The sequence below is a fragment of the Anomaloglossus baeobatrachus genome, chromosome 5 (genome assembly GCF_048569485.1).
Source record: "Anomaloglossus baeobatrachus isolate aAnoBae1 chromosome 5, aAnoBae1.hap1, whole genome shotgun sequence".
NCBI classification, from domain to species: domain Eukaryota; kingdom Metazoa; phylum Chordata; class Amphibia; order Anura; family Aromobatidae; genus Anomaloglossus; species Anomaloglossus baeobatrachus.
The window spans coordinates 510,223,874-510,247,415 of record NC_134357.1 but is presented as its reverse complement, the minus strand read 5'-3'; the positions used below and the strand labels follow the sequence as shown (position 1 = coordinate 510,247,415).

Here is a 23,542-nt window from a genome sequence, read left to right as displayed (position 1 = left end):
CGTGCGATTGCGATTGAACGTTAAAACGTTCATCGCACGCACGTCGTTAATTTCTCATGGATTGAACGTCAGATTGTTCATCTTACCCGAGGTAGCACACATCGCAGTGTATGACACCCCGGGAATGATGAACAGATCTTACCTGCGTCCTGTGGTTCCCGGCCGGTAATGCGGAAGGAAAGAGGTGGGCGGGATGTTTATGTCCCGCTCAGCTCCGCCCCTCTGCATCTATTGGCCGGCTGCTGCGTGACGTCGATGTGACGCCGAACGTCCCTCCCATTCCAGGAAGTGGACGTTCGCCGCCCACATCGAGGTCGTATGGAAGGTAAGTATGTGTGACAGAGGTTAATCGTTTGTGCGGCACGTTCAACAAATTAAACGTGCCGCACATACGATGGGGGCGTTGCAAATCGCATACGATATCGTATGCGAAATTGCAACGTGTAAAGCAGGCTTAACACTCCATTCATTCTAATAGCAGCACTAAAGATCAGCCGAGCACTGTGCTCAGCAATCTCTGGCACTCCCATTAATGAACGCAGCATTAGTGCAGATAATCGATCTCTGCTCAATTCTGCCAGGGCTCTTCAGTGTCCGGATTCTTAGGATCGGTGAGGGCCTCAATACTCAATAGTCAGATCCCTAGTGATCGGAAAGTTATCGCTTAGATAAGAGATCATTTTTAAACTTGAGAACACACTTTTAACACAGTTGGTTGGGCTAAATGTAATATTGAATGGTGGTTGGGATTCACTAAATATAGTAAAATGTATGATACCTGCTGTCACCTATCCGGATCCTGCACATTGTGCTCTGTGGGGTGCAGTGGCAGCAGGAGTGAGGATGTCTCTGCTCTCCAGCCGAGGATCAGCTGCAGCAGTTCAGTGATGAGCCGAGCACCATCAGAAAAATATACAATGATAAATGGTACAATTCACCGAACTTCTGCAGCTTATTACAGGACGCAGTTACCCTGGGCCAAAGAGCAGGGATGTCATCGCTCCTGGTATCAGCGCACCCCACAGAGCGCCCTATTCAGGATCCTGATGGCTGACAGCAGGTATCATACATTTTTTTATATCACTTTCATGTTTGTGCTTTTGTTTATTTATTTTTTAATATATTACTTCGGAGGTTTGTATTGTTCTGCCTTGTATGGGACTGGTGTTGAGGTGCAATATAAAACTCGCCAGTGACCAGCGCTGTGTTGTTGGCTATGGGGAAATTTCTCTTGGGTGGCAACACAACTACTGTACTGAGTACAAACTGGTGCTGTTGTGCAACGTGTGGACTATGTCGATCAGGTGTCCATTTCAAGTTGTGTAGGGAGCTCCTAACGCTGAATAGTAGCTGTCAATACACACAGTATAGATTGTCTGTCAATGTGCGGATGGATGGCTCCACTCTGAGACCTCAGAAGATGCAGAGCACAGTCCATAGTACACTCCTTATAGCAGGATAAGGCACAGCCACAGTGTAGTTGTAGGAGATGTTAAGGTGCACTTGTAGGTTTCCACACCTTATGTTCAGAGAATTAGAAACAAGGCACTCTCAAATGGTGATACAAACGAAAAATTTATTCCATAAGTCTTAAAGCAACATGTGACGTTTCGGCCAGGTGGCCTTCATCAGACAACTTGTTATTAAGACTGTCAGGGTAGTGGTAAAGGCAGTGGTATCCACCACTATGCTGCATAGTGGTGGATACCACTGCCTTTACCACTACCCTGACAGTCTTAATAACAAGTTGTCTGATGAAGGCCACCTGGCCGAAACGTCACATGTTGCTTTAAGACTTATGGAATAAATTCTTCGTTTGTATCACCATTTAATAGTACACTCCTGGCTGCTGCTTCTGCAGTTGAACTATAAATTATAATGAGCAGTGCCAGGCAGAGAATTACAGGAGAACAGAAGCAAAGATGTGCTTACCTCTGCTTCTCCTATTGAGCACAGCACTGCCTAGAGTTATATGAATTGAAGCACCATCGCAGAGGCAGAGGTCAGGCATGAAGCAAGGACCTACAATCTGCATCTTCTTCTGTCTGGCTGCCGGGGGTGAAAGTACATGGAGCACTGAAGACTTCATACAGCCGTGGACTAAGGGAACACAGCAGGGGGCTTTTCTGTTTTCTGTGCCTGAGGACCCTGTGTATCTCCCATAACACTAACACTAACATCTGATTGTGACACCTGGTCAGCGTAGGGGTAATTATACAAACACTATTTGCCCAAAGGGCAACAAGAGGTACCCTAACTAAAGACCTAATCAAATAAACTTTATTAAATTATATAATTGGACAAAGGTAGCCCTATGGTGATGTCACCATCAGAGGTTTTAAAAGGGGATGTAACCGGTTTTCAGCGTTCTATAGCCTCAGCCCCCTGATGAAGCCAGTCATGGCGAAACATGTCGGGGAGGCTATTAGCTGTTAGGTAGTTTTTAACAGGCAGTGTAGGTGATAGCCAGCCATACTACGTTAGGATTTATCCAAAGCAGTGTCGGTCCGTGGCCGCACTCATCTAATACGGAATTGGCCTCCCACCTGCCATTTTTAATCTTTGTCCAATTATATAATTTAATAAAGTTTATTTGATTAGGTCTTTAGTTAGGGTACCTCTTGTTGCCCTTTGGTCAAATAGTGTTTTCTCCCATAACATTTACTCTGACTGTGTCTCTCTATCAGAAGATCTGTCTTTTATGGATTAGATTGGGTCGCTTCCCTTCTGACGCCGCTCGGTGCTCTGTTACTCTACAGTCTCCATTATGGCTGTCACCAGATCCATGTTGTCACTATCAGGATATGTTAATGTTCTATCATTATCTGTTACTGACGGCCCCAGATTTGCCATCCCGATCTCTGTGGATGTTCACTGCACTTTATAACTTTATACCTTGTTCTTATGACATATTTATCTTCTTCACGACCTTAGACATACCGGTGCGTCCCATTTGGTGGGGACTTCCCGAAATGGAACATACCAGTATGTCCTGGCGATCACACGTGTGTAATCAATGCAGAAAGCTCGGCTTCCATGATGGCCGAGCCTCGGCTGTCACAGTCAGGGTCAATCCAGATTAGAAGAAAACCAGCATCCGCAGATAGTAGATTAAATTCTTTGCTTTATTTCTCCAAAGTTAAAACATAGATACCGTCCGGTCTACGCGTTTCGAACACAAAATGTTCTTAATCCTGATGTCATGATTAAGAACATTTTTTGTTCGAAACGCATACGGTCCTACGGTTTCGCTGACCGTCACCAACTCCTGCAGACGGCCACCACCGTCTGCCTACCTTGCTGGAAGTGCCTGGGCTCCAACCCAGACACCAACAGTTTCACTCCTCACTCTCTCTACTGACCACAACTGGACTGACTACTGTGTTTTCCCGCCTCCAGGCCTGTGAACTCCTCGGTGGGGGGGGTCAACCGCCTGGCTCCGCCCCACCTGGTGTGGACATCAACCCTGGAGGGTGGCAACAAGGAATTAATGTGTAACTGGTGTGACCTGTCCAGGGAAGGAGGGGTGTATGGTGTTGTGTCTGTGACTACCTGGGTAGGCCAGGGCGTCACACTTGTGCACCTTTTTCTACCACACTTTGTCCTTCCACTCGACTTACTATTCATTTGCTTGTATACAGCACTCTGTGAACAGCCATTTTCTTTAGCAATGACCTTTTGTGGCTTACCCTCCTTGTGCAGTGTGTCAATGACTGCCATCTGGACATCTGTCAAGTCAGCAGTCTTCCCCATGATTGTGTAGCCTACTGAACCAGACTAAGGGGCCATTTTAAATGCTTAGGAAGTCTTTACAGGTGTTTTGTAGTAACTATTCTAATTTTCTGAGATAATGATTTTTGGGTTTTCATTGGCTGTAAGCATAATCAACAACATTGACAGCAATAAACACTTGAAATGGGTGGGTGATAAAGGGGTTAATCAATAAATCTTGGAATACTAATAATTTCCACAATTGGATTTGTTTAAAAAAAATGTTCCTGTGTTGAGATAATCTTTTAAATGTGCCCATGCTTTGTACTGTGTAATGGCTGTGTCTGACATGGTATGATCATGTCACACTCCAAAACAGTTCAGGAGATTTCTAACATGGGATCTTTATAATGTTGCATTATCATATTTTCCCCATTCAGGTCCCTACAATATTGGATCCTCTTAGTGGAGATCTTCTATGTAAGAGAATTTTCCTAATTGACTCATCAAGGATGGATCAGGACAAGATGGCGGAGAGGATATTACACATCACCCTAGAGATCCTCTTCCGGCTTACTGGAGAGGTGAGAGATTCTGATGATGTCACATTACATCATTCTTATCTGTGTGAATAACAGATGGACAGGACTGGAGAGGTGAGGACTCTTGAAATATCTGTAGTGAGATTTATCAATATGTCTCTTGATAACCAGGATTACACAGTAGTGAAGATTTCTAGTGATCGCTGTCAGGACCCCGTGTCTGAGGGATGGGGAAGACCCCTGAGCCCAATAACCGGGCTTCCATCTCACCCCTTGGTACATGAGGACATCAATAACGAGAAGATCCTTGAACTCACCTACAAAATGATTGAGCTGCTGACTGGAGAGGTGACACTGCTGGGAATGCTGGGACATTATACAGTAACGCTATGAAGGGATCGGGGGATGACGGTATCATTGTATGTGTCAGGTTCCTATAAGGTGTCAGGATGTCACCATCTATTTCTCCATGGAGGAGTGGGAGTATTTAGAAGGCCACAAAGATCTGTACAAGAACGTCATGATGGAGGATCCCCAGCCCCTCACATCACCAGGTAATAGACAGGACTAAATACACACGGCCTATAATTATCTGTATGTAAAGAATGAATTCAGTCCCTGTATGTGTTTCCTCTAGTTCTATCCAGTAAGAGGACAACACCAGAGAGATGCCCCAGTCCTCTTCTTCTACAGGATTGTAAACAAGAAGATCCCGATGTTCCTCAGGATGATCAGGTAGATGGAGAGAAGGTGTCATGAAATCTCCCTATGGTGTGTAGAAGGCTGTGATGGTCTTGTGCTCAGTGTTTTATCCACTAATTTATAAATTTTTAAAATTGAGTGATCAGTTTTTTGTGGATCACTTGCAGTCTGAAATTACATTACAATGGGAACATAAACTGATGTGATTGACTTGATCGTGAACGTGAGTACATTTAGTACATATAATGGTGTTAAGATTATACTGTGAATGTTGTGATTGAGAAAAAAACATCCAGTTAAAACAGATCCTGTAAATATAAGTAACTCATCATGGAAAGAAGAGACAGGAGTTCATCACCATTTGTTCTAATAACAGGCACTGTACAGTGTTGTACTACAGCTGAATACAACGCTGGTGCTACAATTATAGTCTCCAAATGAACAACTCTTCAGCTCAGGAGCTTATCTAGGGCTTGTGAGAAATCAATGTCATCCCTTTATGGCAGAAGGTCACTTACAGCTGGACAATAATCAATGCCACAATGGTCGTGTAGTCACGAATGTCAGCTCCACCTACTAATTTGTTGCAATTCTAAAAACCAATCCTGCAAGCAAAGGCCAATATTTCTGCAGAACGATCAACCCTTATTTAATTGTTTGACATAATGAATTGCGGTTCTGAAGGGCAAATGAGATCCAACACACTACTAGATGGGTGTCTGTAATAATGTGGCCATTCAGTGTATGGTTTATACTTGATGGAGATGACAGGATAAAGCTGATCATAGACACTAGATGTTGCCTGGATCTTCTCACAATTTTTTGGTTATGGAGATTGCTGGTTAGGCTGGAGACACACTACCAAAGACTCATGCGAGGATCGCGTTGCACTGCCCAGACAAGCTGGTGGGTCTTCTGACCTGAGAATGTCAGTTGTGTAGAACTACATGGAGCTGACACGCTCCGGTCAGAAGAGCCACCAGGAAGTGGGATGCGATCGTCGTACTAGACATATGTTGGAGTGACTGCAGCCTTAGAATTAAGAGCCGTCAGGTTGAATTATACTGGAGGCCAGCAGCTGTAACTGCTGCTGTCATGTCATGTCATGTCATTTTGTAATTGTCATGTTCACTTATGATATTTACTCTTTTTCTTGTGACTTCTTCATCTAATCTGTCACTTTTACAATAGGGTGAAGATCTGACCTATATTAATACTACAGAGACATATGTGAGGGGTGATGAGCAGTGTAAAGAGGAGATTCCTACAGATAACCGCACAGGTGAGTAGTGACCTTAGGGATCCTATAGATAAGCAGATTATTTTCTTAAAATGGTGTATTCTTTGGCTGCTTCTACTTCTAAATTGGCACTGTCTACAGTCCCAACGTCAAGAGCTCCAAGGCCGGGGCCACACGGGGACTACTTCGATCCTTGCATGACACTCGGCTCACGCTCACAGCACAGCGGGAGCCAAGTGTCATTCAAGTGTCATTGCAACTGAGGTCCAATCGTGCAATCGGACTACAGCTGCAGGGGGCGGGCCGGCACTGAGGAGGGGAGGGAGGGCTTTATCTCTCTCTCTCCTCCGTTGCCGGCTATTGCCATTCTCGCTCTGCACTCGCATTACACCGGTGTAATGTGAGTGCAGTGCAATGTTTCTCTCGACCCATAGACTTGAATGGGTGCGAGAGAAAGAGGATCGCATTGCACCCGCAGCATGCAGCGACTTGTTTTCTCGGTCCGATTAGGGCTGAGAAAATAATCGCTCATGGGTGCTGGCACATAAGGTAATATTGGTCCGAGTGGAATGCGATGTTTTATCGAATTTCACTCGCTCCGATTTTCATGCCGTGTGTCTTAGGCCTAAGGGTATGGCTCAGTCCGCTATCTTCATATCTTCAGTAAGGTGTTCCAAGGGAACAAATACTTGATAACCTACATCAGACCAGAAGGACATTTTTTTTTTAAATTCTTTTGTCCATGCTTCATAGGTTTATATAAAGTGCAGAATGACATGCTACTACCCATCTTCTTCCACTTGTGGGAGGAAGATTGTCCAGATTTTATGGTCCAACATATCATCAGATGCCTGGGTAACCTCTCTTATAAAGATAGTTTTCCAGGTTATTCAAGAGTTCATCTCAAAGGGTGCTCTTGAACCTGATCCTCTTCATCAAAAGTTTTCAGGGATGTGTTCTAGGATTTTTTTGCAGTTCCCAAACCTTTGGGTAAATGGTGTCTTATTATTGATCTAACTTTCCTAAACAAGTTTCTCTTAAAGACGAAATGCAAAATGAAACGTTTTGTTCATTGACCTCCATTATCCAACAAGGTGACTTCATGGCCTCCATAGGTCTTCTAAATGCCTACCTGCATGTCCCAATTCCTTCATCACACAGGAAGTTTCATAGGGTAGAAGTTCTGATGAATTCCCAGCAGTATCACTTCCAGTTTACCTGTCTTCCCTTGAGAATTTCAGTAGCACCTCATGTCTTCACAAAAGTAGCAGTGGTCCTAACAGCAGCTCTAAAGGCCACTTTACACACAGAGAGAAGTCTGTGGCAGATCTGTGATTGCAGTGAAATTGTGGACAATCAGTGCCAGGTTTGTGGCTGTGTACAAATGGAACAATATGTCCATGATTACACTGCAACCACATATCTGCCAAAGATTTATCTCTGTGTGTAAAGTGGCCTTTAGTCTTCAGGGCATCTATGTTGTTCACTATCTGGACGACTGGCTCATCAAAGCGTCAACCATGGAAGATCTTCATCTTCAGATCATTTTGGAAGTTCTTTCCATTGACAGTTTTTTAATCAACAAAAAGAAGTCTCAGCTTGATCCCTGCAGGAAAATACCTATCTGGGCTTTGTGATCAACTTCCAAAATATGTTCTTTAGGTTATCTGACAACAGAATTCACAAACTCCTGACAGATGCTCTCCCGGAATCTACTGTCAGTCAGAAAAGTGATGAGCGTTCATGACCTCCTCGCTGGAAGCCGTTCCTTGGGCAAAGACCCACTTCAAAACTCTCCAGTCAAATATCCTTTCACTCTGGGACAGGAATTCTTCTACTCTGGATCAGATATTGAAAATATTACCAACTATAAAACAGGATCTAAAGTGATGGCTATCCCCAGCCCAGCTCTCAGAGGCCACAACATCAGTTACAGTCCTTAAAAGTTGCATCAAACTAGGGTTGGGGCTCTCTTGTAGGGAACATCTGGGTCAAGGGAAATGGTTGCCTCTGGAAAAATCTCTTTCATCCTACTTCAGAGAAATGAAGGCTCTCAGGGTAGCCCTTCTTCGATGTCAGCATTACCCTGAGACACTTTATAGTCCAAACTGACAATATATCGATTGTTTTCTACATGAACAATGAGTCCGTCCCTAGCTAGGGAATGTCTGTTTCCCTACAATGAGAAAACTGACGTCTTACTTACTAACAGACAAATGTGAACAGGTGCAAACTGGACATGAAAATACTCTAACAAATATACAGCTGCACTCTGATTCACTAAGGTGTGCAAACCATTAAATATAGGAATTTGGACATGCATTACTAGAGCAGATGGAATCTAGTACTAATTAAAAACCACCCTGTGGCTGATGGGCGGAGAATACGAGGCTGTCTACACCTCAAATATATAACGCAAAAAAACTGCATCTCAAAATTAGCAAGTGTGAACAGGTGCTAACTACTAAAACCACATGAAATACAAACAAAGAAATACAGCAGCACTCTGTAAGCGCTAAGACATGTGCAAACATAGAATATATAACATTTAAACTGCATAAATGCTGTATAAAAAAAACTCAGGTTTTTGGCACAAAAAATGGCCAATTCTTGTATGTCCATCACCTGCCTCAAGGTGAATTTTCTTTGGTGGGACCCTGTACTAGTGTCATCCCTCTCCTGGACTACAAGTCTACAATGGGCAGATAGGATATGGCACTAATTAAAAAACATTATTATGTAAATTTGATTACTTGCGTTTTTATTGTTTTTTTGACGCTGTGGTTTTTTGTCTCTTTTTGGTATGTCTTCTTTTAAATAAAGTTGTTTTGTTTTTGTTAATGCAAGTCTATGGGGAAAATCTGCACATAAAACTCATAGTACCTTCAAGGCAAAATTGAGATGCTGTGGATTTGAAACAGGCACCGCAGGTCAGTTTTCTCTGAGTAAAAAAGAAGCACAGGGGCAGAAGATTTCTATAAATCCAATCTACTTTGCTGGAACTGTAAGGGTATGTGCGCACGTTGCTTTTTACCTGCTTTTTACCTGCTTTTTTGCTGCTTTTTCTTCTGCGCTGTTTAATGCCAAAATGGATGTGTTCTTCTATTCAAGCAAAGTCTATGGGAATTTGGGTTTCTTGTTCACACTATGTTGTTCAAAATGCTGCCTTTTTGTGGCAGAACTTTGGTCAAAAACTCAGCTTTGCAGTGCAAAACCCAAATGGCAAAAACAATTGACATGTTGCTTCTTTGAAAAGCTGAGTTTTTGACCAAAGTTCTGCCACAAAAAGGCAGCATTTTGAACAACATAGTGTGAACAAGAAACCCAAATTCCCATAGACTTTGCTTGAATAGAAGAACACATCCATTTTGGCATTAAACAGCGCAGAAGAAAAAGCAGCAAAAAAGCAGGTAAAAAGCAGGTAAAAAGCAACGTGCGCACATACCCTTAGACTGAGTTTTTGATGTTGCAGCATTTCTGCGCCCATTAGATTACTTGCATTTTTTACATGCTTTTTTTATTGCGTTTTTGACTTTGCGTGTTTTGTCTCTTGTTGGGATGTTGTGTTTTAAACAAAGCTGCTTTGTTTTTGGCTTTGTCAAAACTTTATTAATACAGTTATGTATGGATTACTTGTGTTTTTGATGTGTTTCTGCAGCGGAAATGCACTAAAAATTAAGAAGCGTTTATCTGCAATTTTTATGCATCTAATGAAAGTGTATGGGAGAAATCTGCACAGAAAACTCAGTGTGCCAGAAAGAGAAACTGAAATGTTATGGATTTCAAACATGCACCTCCGGTCAATTTACGCTGAGTTTAAAAAAAAAAAAGCACAGTGGTCTCGAGATTTCTATAAATCCCACCCACTTTGCTGGAAATGTAAGATGCTGCACTTTTGATGCAGCGAACATATGCAACATTAAAAACTCATCGTGGGCACACACCCAAAGACCAATATGGAGGTGATATGTAGAGTAAGGTTGCGGTCAAACAGCCATAGATTCACACCATCCAAGAGAATTGGGTCGATTATGCAAAGGCACTCTGATCAAACTCTAATCAGAGTTGTGTCTCAGTGTCAGCTTAGTGCAATCCTATTCTCTCAATTCTGTCGGTGGGAAAAAAACAGCAATGCACCATGGAATAACATTGGTCTGAGTGCTATCCAATAAAACATCGGGTAGCGTTCAGCCGATATAGACGCTGCAGTGAGCAAACTGTGATGCTCACCCTACTTAGTTGTGCAGAGGTCAGGCACATCACTAAGACACAACGTTAGGCAATATAATCAAAGCTCCTGGACAGCTGCTGCTCCTTCTGTAGACCCAACCAAGGGTAAATGTGCTGCGAGTTTCAGAAAAAAAAAAGATTGGAATCGATTGAGTGCTGCCAGTAAAAATAATAGAACAAATGAAACAAAAAAGATCAAAACCTTTCATGTTCTTTAAAACTGTTTCAATAAAAATGTCAGATTAGCTTGCAAAAAAAAAAAATCCTTCATACAGCTGCATCTACGGGGGAAAAAACTCACAGGTCTAAGAAAATGGCAACGCAAACTATATTTTTTACACTACCGTTTTGCTTCATTATTTCCTAAATAAAAAAAAACCTTACAAATTTGACGTCATTGGAATCAATCTGACCTGAAGAATCATGTTGCCAGGTCGTTATTACAGTACAATGGATGCGGTAATAATACAACCTAAAAAATAACCGCAAAATCAATTTTTTTTTTTTGTTATAATTCCAGTTGTGATAAAATAGTATTTACAGTTGCTCAGGTCTTTGTTTGACTACATTAATGGTGTCATTCACAGCTCGAATTTGTCCCACCCCCAAAAATTACAGCTCTCATGTGGCCATGGCAAAAATGTAAAAGTTACGGTTCTTGGTAGAGGGGCAAGAAAAAAAATAAAATGCAAAAAAGAAAAATGTCACAGTGATTATATACAAATATGCATAAAATAAAAAACAACTTATTTATTTAGCTAATACCTTATTAGAAAAACCCTGTACACATAGTGGATAAGTACAATAAAGAATGGTGTGTGTGTGTGTGTGTGTGTGTGTGTGTATGTGTGTATATATATATATATATATATATATATATATATATATATATATATATATATATATATATATATATATATATATATATATATATATTATATATATATATATATGGGCTGACATGGTTTCAGTCAACATAATTGCTAATAAGTATAGTTACAAATGTTCCCAATTTCGCCGCACTTGACTATGTTTCCCAGTTCATGCGATCATTCAAAACTGCCAAAAAATATAGCGATATTGATAGGAAAATAAAATATATATAGGTCTTAGAAAAAGAGGAGGAAAAATAATGGAAACTGTAAAATAAAGATTGGTTGCTTTCTTAAGGAGTTAATATCTCCTTCATGGGGCTGTATTTTTAACATACTGTGCTGATAGTAGCTCCGTTCCTACTGGTAACCCACCTATATACCTCCTATGTGGCTCCAGACTAGCTTTCTGTATATGTAAGTGGTTGGCACATGTTTGTTTGTATAATTCGTTATTTGTTTTTTAATGTTCTTATATGTGTTGTATTTTGTTAAACAATCTTTTCAATTGTGATGTCTATATCCGTATGGAAAGTTAATGTGGTAGACAGCGTTGAGAATTTTTTTTCTCAGTTGAGAAAAAGTTGTCTTCACCAGAAAAATGAGAAATGAAAAGAACACAAACCTGTGTCCCGGCTTTTATATTTAATTTTGTGATCAGTTAATCAGTTGATAATTGAATTTTACTACAATTTGTATAGAAAGGTTATAAAATGTATAAATACTATACTATAGTTTCCAAGCTGTGTTATTGAAAATTAATATTCAATTTTATTCTTGGCAGATGACTATACCAGCAGATTGAAGTCACATCTGATATTTACAGATTTTACAGCACATGATCATAGTATCACACCTGGTACATATGAAAAACATGACAGCATCCCAGATATGTTTCCAGCTCTTTACAGTATAGATTTTTTATCTGATCCTATACAACAGCTCCTCTCTTCGGATTCATCACAGACTGTTAAGCAAAACAAAAATTACAAAAGGGATAATGAAGTAGCTCAGAAGACAAGAAAGAAGCCATGTAGGACACGTTTTATAGAAAAATCACATGTTACACATGAGAGAATTCAGACAGGGGAACGACCATTTTCATGTTCAGAATGTGGAAAATGTTTTCTAAAAAAATCAAGTCTTGTTATTCATCAGAGAATTCACACAGGGGAGAAGCCATATTCATGTTCAGAATGTGGGAAATGTTTTACAGAGAAAGCACATCTTGTAAAGCATTTTAAAATGCATACAGGGGAGAAGCCATTTTCATGTCAAGAATGTGGGAAATGGTTTAAAGAAAAATCTCATGTTGTTAACCATTTGAGAATTCACATAGGTGAGAAACCATATTCATGTTTAGAATGTGGGAAATGTTTTACAGTGAAAAAACAGCTTGTTGTACATCAAAGAACACACACAGGGGAGAAGCCATTTTCATGTTCAGAATGTGGGAAATGTTTTGCAGTCAAACAACGTCTCATTACACATGAGAGAACTCACACAGGGGAAGCCCCATTTTCATGTCAAGAATGTGGGAAATGTTTTAAAGAGAAATCACATCTTGTTTACCATTTGAGAATTCACACAGGTGAGAAGCCATATTCATGTTCAAAATGTGAAAAATGCTACACACAGAAATCAAATCTTATTATACATGAGAGATGTCACACAGGAGAAAAACCATTTTCATGTTCAGAATGTGGGAAATGTTTTGCACGGAAATCAAATCTTACTGCACATCTGAGAATTCACCCAGAGAAGCAGCAATTTTCTTTGTAAAGCTATTCAATTGTCAAATTGTACAATAAAAAACTACAACAATCTATGAGATGAGGAAATTTAATTTACAGGATTAACTGGATAATAAATGTAAGCAACTACCAATAAACATATTTTATTGAAAAACAAACAGAAGCTACATATAACGCCTATGTATAAAATATTTCACATTCACAAATACAACCTAGCGTTTTAACTGGTTTGTCTGATGAGTAACTCTTCTGCACAAAATGATATTAGTTGTAGAGAGATGATGCTATAAGTGATCAGGACCACTGACAAGTCAACCATCTGCAAGTGGCCTGTGTAGTGCTCGTGGATATGAGGAGGAAGTGGACCCGTTGGGCCACAGCACATACAAAACCTAAAGGGGCTTGAATAAGGTATTCACAAGAGCCTCTAATGGTGAGGGTATTGTGCTGCAGGTGTGAGACCAGGTGCCACTCAGGAAGTCTGATGCCGTGACAGCTGGCCCCTTGGGGTATGGACCATCCCAGATCTGGTTAATGCAGCCAGGATGGCAGGAGTGTGCCGCCCCCATGTCAGCAGCCAGGCTGCTCGGATCCGGATCCGCGGTGGCTCGAGGGATGTCCGGACCCGGGGGTCGTGCAGCCACTCAAATGCAGGGGGTATTTACAGGGGATTTTGTTAGAGTTCATGACGCCACCCGTGGTATGTGGTAATGTGGAGTACCACCTCTGCAGTTGGGAGTACCCAGGGGTGATTGAGTGGGGAGTGCCGTGGGGAGTGAAGGGGTCACTTGCGTACTCACTCAGTCCATAAAGCTGACACCGACAACTGGATAAAGCAAAGTTCTGGATACCGCTGCCGCTGAGGGGAGCTAGTTCGGGTCCCTCCCCAATGGTGCTGCCTGGTGATCCATGACCTGCCTCCTGGCACTAAGTTTACTCCTCTGTTGGTCCCGGTAGTATGGAACTTGCCCGGTTCCGCTCCCCAGTATGGCAAACTGTGGGAGCTTGCTCTTAGGGTTCACGCTTGGGATTTTCTGGACCGTTTTTTGTGGAAAGTCTTATCCCCCTCGTTGCTCTAGTACCCCGATTTTGGAGCGGGTGGAGAGCGAATCTTGAAGGCACCGTTCTCGTGGAGGGTAAATTGTCAGGTTGCATGAAGCTACTCGCTGACCTAGGCTCCACATACCCCGTCGTGCCCTGGTCCCAGCCCGGTGATGGTACAAGGCCGCCGGCTGTCCTCCTCGACAGTTCCGTGCTCCTTGTCACGATCCCCTGCGACCGGGGGTCCAGCTCCTCTAGGCCCAGACCATCGGCTGCTACCTAGACAGGTCCTAGGAGCTCTGCTCCTGACCTCCTCTCTCCTTCACGTCCAAACTCCTTCTCCCTTCCTCCTGACACTCCTGACCTCCCCTAACCAACCCCCCAAGTGGGCGACCCTATTCTACTCAGGCTGTCCACTGGTGGGTGTGGTGCAGAGTGTACCGAGGATTTTAATCAGCTGATGTAGGCAACACCATATAGTTGGGGACCAATAACCAAGAAGGAGGTGGATATTGCACTGGAGGGCAGATTGTACAATACCCTGTGACGACCTGATAGTCCAGCGGCGTCACAGGAGCGTCAGACATAGTTAATAGGGTGCTATACAGTAGATACTAGTATTGCAGACTTGGCCAACAGGGCACAATGAAGTAGCAGCCGGTATGGCAGACTGGAACACAGAACAGTAATAGCAATGTGCAACACAGCATAAAACTGCAGCAGCAGCACCACCACTAGGGGACCTAACAATTAGCAATTTGAAAAATGTGTATAAACCACACACAAAGGAGTGCTATTTCCATAAAATATAACAATCTTTATTGAAAAAAGAAGAACATACATATATAAATTTAAAATATCATTATTCATCAATAAACAAGAAGTTTGGAGGTATAAGGAGGACTTCTTACCAACAATCACCCCCCACACATAAGTGTGTGTATGGATCCCAATCAATAAATGCAAACCTGCATAATCAATACTGGCAGCAAAAAAATCTGCTTCAATGAAAAGTGTATCATCCCTAATGGGCCAGATTAAGTCAAAAGACCGCTGCACATATATATGGAAAGATAAAACCTAAAGACTATCCCAGGGTGATCGCCCAACTCTATATAACAGTCAAAGTAGAGTTTATGAAAGTATCAAGGCTTACCCATATACAGGACAGAAAAAAAGGAAGGCAGGAGATCCAAACTGTGGGGGGAAGACAAGCAGCTCCCAGTCCTGAACGCGTATCGCTCTCGCTTCCTCAGCAGGCTGGAGGCGGGGGTGGAAGTGCGTTCATTCCCTGATCACAGCGCTAAATACACCTGATCCATTCATTAGTCGGCCGGTGATGTGCGCTCGTCATTGTCGGCGCACGCGCAATGCGCAGCCCCCGGTTGTTGTGGCAACATGATGCAGCGCTCCAGCCACAGTGCGCATGCCCGGGGAGAAATCTCCCGATGACGTCAATGCGCATGCGCATCGGGCATAAGGAGGCCGCAGAATGTGTACACCCGGGGAGACTGTCATAAAGCGCGCGCACATACGGCGCACATCACCGTATAGGACAGACATCATTTTTGATGTCGGTTTCTTATATGTGACCATGTCTATGTACTTGGGTCTCCATTTAGTTGGGGGCGGTACATGTGATATATCAATATGAAGTGTAATCTGTATCACACGGGACCTATTGTAATACTATAATGTCCTATATACATTGAAGATTTCTGAAAAATACTCCCCCTTTTGGTATATATGTGTATATTTGTATTTATGAATTTAAACATTATTGGATGCTGTTATTATTAACCCCTTTGCATGTATATTGAAAGCATATAGTGCTTTATTAAGTGGGATGCACTGTGTGCCTAATGAGAATAAAGCCATAATCATCTAGCTCATTTACATGTGATACGTTTTTGCTCCTAAACATATTATCTTTGTATGTGGACATATATCTATTTTGAGACATATTAGGTCTTTTGGGCATTAAAGGTATATGAATATACATGTTCGAATCCCCTTCTGTCCTATACGGTGATGTGCGCCGTATGTGCGCGCGCTTTATGACAGTCTCCCCGGGTGTACACATTCTGCGGCCTCCTTATGCCCGATGCGCATGCGCACTGTGGCTGGAGCGCTGCATCATGTTGCCACAACAACCGGGGGCTGCGCATTGCGCGTGCGCCGACAATGACGAGCGCACATCACCGGCCGACTAATGAATGGATCAGGTGTATTTAACTCTGTGATCAGGGAATGAACGCACTTCCACCCCCGCCTCCAGCCTGCTGAGGAAGCGAGAGCGATACGCGTTCAGGACTGGGAGCTGCTTGTCTTCCCCCCACAGTTTGGATCTCCTGCCTTCCTTTTTTCTGTCCTGTATATGGGTAAGCCTTGATACTTTCATAAACTCTACTTTGACTGTTATATAGAGTTGGGCGATCACCCTGGGATAGTCTTTAGGTTTTATCTTTCCATATATATGTGCAGCGGTCTTTTGACTTAATCTGGCCCATTAGGGATGATACACTTTTCATTGAAGCAGATTTTTTTGCTGCCAGTATTGATTATGCAGGTTTGCATTTATTGATTGGGATCCATACACACACTTATGTGTGGGGGTGATTGTTGGTAAGAAGTCCTCCTTATACCTCCAAACTTCTTGTTTATTGATGAATAATGATATTTTAAATTTATATATGTATGTTCTTCTTTTTTCAATAAAGATTGTTATATTTTATGGAAATAGCACTCCTTTGTGTGTGGTTTATACACATTTTTCAAATTGTATAGATGGAGTTTTTCCGGATAATTAATCCAATATTTGGGGAATTACTTTGAAATACATTCTTGGGTTATATAATGTACCTACTGAATTTTTCCCTCCGGTCTTTGATCGTGTTTATATTAACAATTAGCAATGTAGGAACACGTTGCCTTAAATACCTAATCCAAGACAACTCCCAGGAGGCCTGTGCAGTGTGTGCAGGCCCTGGGAGTCAGTGGCAGGCGACAGACTGAGCGGCCAGGAAGGTTAGAGTGCCAGTTTACTCGGCCAGGAGACAGGAACAGGACAACGTGGGGATGCCTGTAAGCTCCCTTCCTTTTCCAGGAATTGCTGAAAGAGAAGAGGAACATTAATATTCTCCCATGGCTCCCATGTCCTCTCCTTAGGACCAAACCCTTACAGTGCACTATGAAGAAAGTTTTACCTCAAACCCTTTTTACAGCGAGGATGGATTTTACCTCAAAGGTGTCTTCATCACTGACGGGGGGAGACGAGGTACCTGGATCCTTGTATTAACGGCTCAGGTTGATGTGTTTGAGGAGGGACACATGGAATGAGTTGTGAATTCAAAAGGAAGCCTGGAGCTTTAGCTTGTAAGACACCTCATTAATCCGCTGGAGCACCTCGAAGGAATCGATAAAGCAGAACCCAACTTATAAGATAGTAACTTGAGGCGGACATATCTGGAAGAGAGCCATATCTTGTCTCCGGACCAGAAAGAAGAAGGGTCTAGGCGTCTCATCCACATGCCTTGTCGTTCGGATAGAGGACTTAGTTTCCACCCAGATTTCAGAGAACATCTTGACAAGGGAATTGGCCCCTGGGTTGAAGGAGGTAATCACTATAGGGAACGGGATTTTGGGCTGCTGTTCATACACTATGTGAAATGGAGATGTGACACCCTGGACTAGCCAGGTAGTCACAAGTAGGCCCTTGCACAAACACCCTTCCCCTAAAAAGGTGTCATCAGCCAACCTAAAAACCCTGAGTCACCCCTCTCAGGTCTTGACGTTCACACCCGGGGGCGGAGCCAGGCGGTCGGCCATGCCCACCGAGGAGTTCGGATAGCCTGAGGCGGGAAAAGCACAAACAGATCAGTTAGGAGAGGAGAGTGGAGTAGTTGGAAAGTAGTAAACGTCTGTCAGGGATCTGGGTAGGAGCCCAGATACCCTGTGGCCAGGAGGTAGACGGTGGTGGCCGCCTGCAGGATCCGGGAAGGCAGCCGGTGGAACCGTCAGGGACCGGGACAGGGTAGTGGCCCCCCAGTACCGAACCGGGGAACCGAACAGAAACCGGAGCACCAGGAGAGGTACTCAAACCCAGTACGAGGCCCAGAAGCCACTGGACCAAGTCGAATTCACTGATTGGGGTCTGGACCTTAGGTTCTTTCCCACCCAAGTCCTGACTGAAGGCAACAGCCCAACGAGGGGGATAGAAAACCACCGCCCAGGCATAGAGATCCCACGGGCCAGCGTCTGCAGGCAAATGGGCTCCCCAACATCCACTAGCCGGGGAGCGGACTCCCATCGCTGAAGCAAAGGAAGTCAGCATTCTACTACAGAGGTGCAGGAGAAAGGCGGGAACCACCAACCTGAGTAAGGGGCAAAGCGCAGCCGGCTGCAGGCACCGACCACCATCCTTTTGGTTTACCAGAGACTCCGGTGTATTTATAATAGTGAGTACAACAGTGCCCTCAGGGCATCGCACCGCACCATTCCGCCCGCACCTCACCACCACCGGGCCCCGGGACCATCACCCCCTGCCTACGGAGGGATCAACACCAGGCTGCACAACACCATCCCTGGGAGCCTAGTTAATGGCAGCGGTGGTGTCCACATTCACCACAACCCATGGGTGGCGTCACGAACTTAACCCCCAAACAACCGCGGCCCCAGCCGTGAAGCTCCCCACCAAACACCACCCCTCACGTAGAGCCAGAATCCCTTCAGAGCAATGTGACCCCCGGGTTCGGGAGGGGCTCAAGCCACCCACCGACGAGCAGGGATCCGAGCGGCTCGGCAGCCGGCCGAGTCCTGGGGCGGTACAGAGACATAGCGGAAGATTCAATCACATGGATATTGTACGAAAATGCCGCCCATGGAAGGAACTTGACCCAATCGTTGTGGTGCTTGTTGAGAAAGTGCTGCATAAAATTTGTAAAGATCTGATTGACCCATTTGATTTGGCCATTGGATTGCGGATGGAAGGCAGACGAAAAGTTCAAGGTAACATCCAGCAACTTACGGGTGGCTTTCCAGAACCGAGATGTGAATTGAACGCCTCTGTCAGACACTATGGGATGCAGGAGACCGTGCAGCTAAAAGATGTGCTAAATGAAGTGCTCAGCGAGCACTGACGCACAGGGCAAATTAGTCAGCGGGGTGAAATGGGGCATTTTGGAAAACCTGTCCACTACCACACAGATGACGGTGCCACCAGAGGACTTCAGCAGATCGGTGATAAAAATCCATATCTATATGCTGCCAAGGAGCAGATGGCACCAGTAGGGGTAGTAGGCATCCAGTAGGAAGCTTCTTAGGAGTCTTGTTGCGGGCACATGAGGGACAGGCCGAAACAAATTCCAGAACATCCTGACGCAGTGTTGGCCACCAATAATGCAGAGAGATCAGCTCAAAGGACTTTTGTCTTGTGTGGCCGGACAACTTGAAGGATTGACCCCACTGCAGAGCATGTGTACTGTCAACCTCAGTGATAAGCGTCTATCTGGAGGGTCTCGAGACACGTCTATTGGTACCACCATGAGCATCTTGGATGGTTCAATAATCTCTGGACCTGACATTACCTCTCTACTAACCAAAATTCCACAATGTCTGTCTGCTATTTCATCCTTCTTCTCTGCGCGATTCCTAAAACTTAACATGGACAAAACAGAGCTCATTGTCTTTCCTCCTCCTCACTCATCTCCAACAAGCCTTTCCATCAAACTCGATGGTTGCTTACTCGCCCCAGTCTCACAAGCTCATTGCCTTGGAGTGACCCTCGACTCTGCTCTATCCTTCAAGCCACACATCCAAGCCCTCTTCAACTCATGCCGATTACAACTCAAAAACATCTCCCGGATCCGTGCTTTTCTTAACCAAGAATCAGCAAAAACATTAGTGCATGCCCTCATCATCTCCCGCCTCGACTACTGCAACCTCCTGCTCTCTGGCCTCCCTTCCAACACTCTTGCACCCCTCCAATCTATCCTAAACTCTGCGGCCTGCTTAATCCTCCTCTCCCCTCGCTACTCCCCAGCCTTGCCACTCTGCCAATCCCTTCACTGGCTTCCCATCACCCAACGACTCCAGTTCAAAACACTAACCATGACATACAAAGCCATGCACAACCTGTCTCCTCCCTACATCTGTGACCTAGTCTCCCGGTACCTACCTGCACGCAACCTCAGATCCTCACAAGATCTCCTTCTCTGCTCCTCTCTTATCTCCTCTTCCCACAATCGCGTACAAGATTTCTCCAGTGCATCCCCCATACTCTGGAACGCTCTACCTCAGCACATCAGACTCTCCCCTACTGTGGAAAGCTTCAAGAGGAATCTCAAGATCCACCTCTTCCAACAAGCCTACAACCTACAACAGCCCTCAGTCGAGGAGACCACTGCGCAACCAGCTCTGTCCTCACCTATCGTACCATCACCCCTTCCCTGTAGACTGTGAGCCCTCGCGGGCAGGGTCCTCTCTCCTCCTATACCAGTCTGTTTTGTACTGTTAATGATTGTTGTACGTATACCCTCTTTCACTTGTAAAGCGCCATGGAATAAATGGCGCTATAATAATAAATAATAATAATAATAATAATAATCAGCTGAGGTTCCTCCTCTTGATCAGCTGATAGAAATGACATGAACAGTACATCTGCCTTTTATATAGAATGACACGGCACTTCTATTTTAAGGAATGGGTGCTCTTGTAGGGTCCAAATCCGTATCCAAAAGTAAGATAGACCAGGCACTCCAAAATGGATGCAAAGGGAAACCTTTATTCAAAATATAGAACAGTTCAAATATTGCAAGACGTTTCAGTCAACGCAGTGACCTTCATCAGTGGAACTAAAAAGAATAACTGGCTATATGTGGAAAAATAGATGATCCGTGCAAAGGAGAAAGCGAGAATTCAGAATTATTAGTAGAGAATGATGTAAAAATATTCAGATGTGTGATGACACGTGTGGAATGCAGAATCTATCAATTAGTGTTAATGAAAACGCAGAATCCACCGCTAGTGAAAGAATGGCATCATTCTTTCACTAGCGGTGGAGTCTGTGTGATTTTCTGCAGGAGGTCTATTTCAGATGCATTTCCCTAATTGAATTAAGCCTGTCGTACCACTCAGTGTCTCCTTACATGTATTCATTCTGCACATAAGCTACGGCGTTCGTGTTATGCCTGTGACTCCACTAAGTGGAGTTATTTCAAGTATATTCCCCGTCTTCTTATTCTAATTAGCCCTGCAGGTTTCGCATCTTTCTCCTGTGAACATCCCTCTCCTCATAAACGTGACATTGTTGTCCATCATATAAATTACTCGTTTCCCCCAGCCTTGCCATGCAGCGTTTTCATTAACACTAATTGATATATTCTGCATTCCACACGTGTCATCACACATCTGAATATTTTTACATCATTCTCTACTAATAATTCTGAATTCTCTCTCTTTCTCCTTTGCACGGATCAATTATTTTTCCACATATAGCCAGTACTTATTCTTTTCAGTTCCACTGACGAAGGTCACTGCGTTGACCGAAATGTCTTGCAATATTTGAACTGTTCTATATTTTGAATAAAGTTTTCCTTTTTGCATCCATTTTGGAGTGCCTGGTCTACAGTACATCTGACTTGACATTCTTCTTGGCCAGATGAAATGCAGAACAAAATCAAAGCGAGCAAAGAATAACAACTATCGAGCTTGGCGCAGATTCAGTCACTGAGCCGACTGAAGGTAGGCCAAGTTTTTGTGGTTGGTGAAGATGATGACCAGATGCACCGCTCCTTACTGTAGGTATCGCCACTACTCCAGCTCCATCTTGATCACCAACACTAGTTGCGCTCAAAAGGAGAGAAGGCCCTGGAAACGAAACCGCAGATTACTGTCTTACGAGCAGCCACCTTCTGTATAAGAACTGCACCAGATAACGAAGCATGTACTTCCAGGAGAATTTGTTTATTAATCTCCGGTCTATGAAGCGCCGGAGCCGAAGAAAAGGCTTGCTTGAGAAATCGATAAATGCGCTTTCCGCTTCTAGAATCCCCTCTTTAGGATTCGTCTACTTGCAGGTCAGAGCCGAGATGAGCAGAAATTGGGGCCACAATTGCGAAATGAACTAACGATAATATTTGGCAAAACCAAGGTAAAGCTGGATCGCTTTCAATCTGTCGGGCCAAGGCCACTTCAACACCACCAATGCCTTGGCTGGATCCATCGTTAAGCCAGTGTCTGAGATTATGTAGCCAAGGAAAGGCAAGGAAGACCTCTCAAAGAGGCACTTCTCGAACTCGGTGTAGAGACGATTCTTAAATTAGTCTGTGCAAAACCTGGCGAACATTCCACCTGTGTGAAGGCAGATCAGGAGAGAACACCAGATTGTCATCCAGGTACACCACAACACATGAGTAGAGCAGATTTTGGAATATATCGTTGAATACCTGGAAGACTGCTGGAGCATTGCTGAGCCCGACAGGCATTACCCGATACTCATAGCGGCTGTCACAGGAATTGAAGGCAGTCTTCCATTAGACACCCAACCATATCTGGACGAGGAACGCACCGCTGAGGTCGAGCTTGGAGAAAATCTTGGGACCTTGGAGCCGCCAAATAATTCCGGTATAAGCAGCAGCGGGTATTTATTCTTGACCGTGATTCGATTGAGACCTCTATAGTCGATACATAGGCAAATATATCTATCCTTTTTACTCAAAAAGAAGAATCAGTCTCCAGCCAGTGAGGAGGACTTTTGGATGAATCCTCTTGCCAAAGTCTCCTTAATGTAGTCAGACATGGCTTGGGTCTCAGCCTGACACAGAGGGTAAATACGATCACGGGGAGGAGTCGAACCAGGAAGAAGATTGATAGGACAGTTGTACTGCCTTTGTGGTGGCAGAGTCTTGGCCTCCTTCTTGTCGAAGATGTCAGCATAGGTCCAGTAGGTGGACAGCAGCCCTCACAGGCTATCTGGAATGAAGGAGCCAGGCACAATGACCTCTTCTCCCAGTTTGCCTCTCTGGATCGTTCTTGGAACCGAAGGTCGATGCGGATAGCCAGCAATACTAGGTCGTCCAGAGAACATGGCACATCTTGACAAGCCACAGCCAGCTCATCCTTAATCCTTCCAGACAATCCTTCCCAGAATATTGCCACCTGTGCCTTGTTATTCCAGCCCAGTTCAGAGGACAGGGTGTGGAAACGAACAGTGTACTGGCCTACGGTGAAACTCCCTTGGTGGAGTCTGAGGAGCAAGGATGCTGCTTAGGAGATTCGACCCGGCTTATCAAACACCTTGCGCAACGTCTCCAAGAAGGCTGGCAGATTTCGGATGATTAGATTATTTTTCTCCCACAGCGGGTTGATTAAGAAAAGGGCCATGCCATTCGGGTGTCACATCATAAAAGCCACTTTGGCCCAGTCCGAGACGATGAGGGAAAAGTTCAAAGT

At 44.0% G+C, this 23,542-nt stretch overlaps 1 protein-coding gene across 1 annotated transcript in view; it reads left to right on the top strand.

Moving 5' to 3' along the window:
- LOC142312000 (uncharacterized) overlaps positions 1-23,542 on the top strand; it is a 227,626-nt gene that overhangs the window by 1,750 nt on the left and 202,334 nt on the right. Inside the window, exons 2-7 of the mRNA XM_075350875.1 lie at positions 4,152-4,295; positions 4,425-4,601; positions 4,684-4,807; positions 4,891-4,988; positions 6,147-6,237; positions 12,082-13,038. Of these exons, the coding sequence (XP_075206990.1) occupies positions 4,224-4,295; positions 4,425-4,601; positions 4,684-4,807; positions 4,891-4,988; positions 6,147-6,237; positions 12,082-13,038 (1,519 nt within the window). The 5' untranslated portion in view covers positions 4,152-4,223. The remainder of the gene's footprint in view (positions 1-4,151; positions 4,296-4,424; positions 4,602-4,683; positions 4,808-4,890; positions 4,989-6,146; positions 6,238-12,081; positions 13,039-23,542) is intronic.